General features: G+C 40.7%; 1 protein-coding gene across 1 annotated transcript in view; it reads right to left on the bottom strand.

Moving 5' to 3' along the window:
* Positions 1–1,937, bottom strand: part of LOC104502198 (cytosolic phospholipase A2 epsilon-like) — a gene marked incomplete at its 5' end in the record, with an annotated part of 22,704 nt that overhangs the window by 12,228 nt on the left and 8,539 nt on the right. The window contains 2 exons of the mRNA XM_010146133.1: positions 709–934; positions 1,237–1,373. Coding sequence (XP_010144435.1) covers positions 709–934; positions 1,237–1,373 — 363 coding nt within the window. The remainder of the gene's footprint in view (positions 1–708; positions 935–1,236; positions 1,374–1,937) is intronic.

The following is a 1,937-nucleotide window of genomic DNA, read 5'->3' on the forward strand; positions in this document are numbered from 1 at the left end:
CCCACCCCCAGGGAGTCTCTGTGGCCAGACTGTGCTCAGGCAGTAGAACTTTGGGTGCATGTGGGGCCAATCATCTTACAGGGAGAGTGTTTCTCTTTCTTAGGCATAAGTGGCTTATTGGGAAGAAAACATTCATGAATACTAAATTAGAGCCTTAACATTGCCTTTGGTGGAAATCTTTATGGGGTGATAATCCCATTAACAACACAGAGATACTGTCTTTGGGTTTGTGGTTTATCTTTGCCTTGTCACATTGAGTGGCTCTTTTAAAAGAACAGCAGGATTTTCATTTTAATATTTACATGTGAATTAATTTACTATAAGTTTCCCATTATTCCTCTTCATTCTGTACCAGGTATGATGTCAAGATCTGCATAATACAGCCAACAAACACAAAGAATGATACTGCCAAGGCAGTAGATGCTTTAGGCATCCATCTGAAATAAAAACAAACAAAGCCCTTTTCAGTGAGGGTGGTCAAACTCTGGCATGTGTTGCCCGGAGAAGTTGTAAAGATCACCTGTGGAGATATTCAACAGCCCATGGTTCAGGACAGCCGTCTCTAACAGTCCTGCTTGAGCAGGGCTGTTGGACAAGGCAACCTCCAGAGGCCTTTTCTAGTCTCAAGTATTTTTTGATTTACTCTCTGCCCTCACAACTATATTCACTATATATTCAAATCAGAAAAGAAAGGTTTTGCTCTTGTACCTTTTCATGTAACATGGTTTCGATGATGAGTCCCCATAGATCCGTGAAACATATCTGATGTCCTTCCCATTCTCTCTGGCACAACTCTTTCAAATAGTATTTCAGACGATCAGGGGCAAAACAAGTGAAGAATTTATTTTTGAGCACATGCTTTCGGACATCTTTGAGTGTTTCCTTAAGATCCTTTTGGGACCACTCAGGATCTTGATACAAGTTTGACATGGTCCTAAAAAAACCCAACAAAACACAAAGAAAAGTGTGAGTTCTGAAGCAGAGCATTGGGAACTTATGGAGGTTCGTGTATCATGCCTTGATTTACATGAAAAGTACGAGTGTGTGTTGTACCATCCATCCACATATTTAATCAGGACTGAAATCATTCTAAATGTGGGCAAATACCCACTGAAGGAAACACCAAAAGGCACAGCAGAAAAAAAAAAAAAGCTTTTTCTTGACACTAGATCACTAAATCACTCAATTTTCACATAGAGAAAATTTCTGTAAGAACTTTCCTTATCTTGGTATTACCATGTTGTGCCAGATAAGCCAGTGATATATGAGACAGAGTCCAAGACTTTCAGTTCCTGCACGCTGAGAAGGTGAGCATACATGGCCGTCAGAGCTCTGGTTCCACCACCCGTTGTCATGATTGCTACCACAGGTACCTGTTCAATCCCAAAATATAAGCACTTAGTGGCATGGTCTGAGAAAGGAGAGAGACAACTTTGATTAGAAAAGAGAAAGTTAAAGCACTGATAAAGTAATAAAGGTGCTGCATGCCACTAGTCTGCAAGGAGAAGAAAAACCTGAATTGATAATGGAGCATTGAAGGGTAAGATACATTTCATGTTTCCTCTGCCGAGCAGCTGTGCATTAGGACATGATATCCATCACCTCAAACATCATGTTTCCAGTGCTGTGTTGCAAAACCAGTAACACAGACCAGGAAAAAACTAGAGGGGATGTTACTTCTTGCCATCTGAACCAGATTTTGATCAGATGCAACAGGTCAGAAAACGTAGGTATTGTCTTACAGTTTTCATGTGGGTACTCTCTTACTGAAGTTTGCTGAAGTCAATTTCTGTTATTATTTAGTTATTTAACAGGCCGTACTAGATGTATTGTGCCTGGTGGGTTTAAAAGCACAGATCAGTTCAGATCTCCTGAGACCAGAGGATGACACTGTCCCATTTGGCAGTTGTGAGAGGGAAAGAGAACCTGTACTCACT

The sequence above is a fragment of the Buceros rhinoceros genome, unplaced genomic scaffold (genome assembly GCF_000710305.1).
Source record: "Buceros rhinoceros silvestris isolate BGI_N320 unplaced genomic scaffold, ASM71030v1 scaffold9102, whole genome shotgun sequence".
Lineage (NCBI taxonomy): Eukaryota > Metazoa > Chordata > Aves > Bucerotiformes > Bucerotidae > Buceros > Buceros rhinoceros.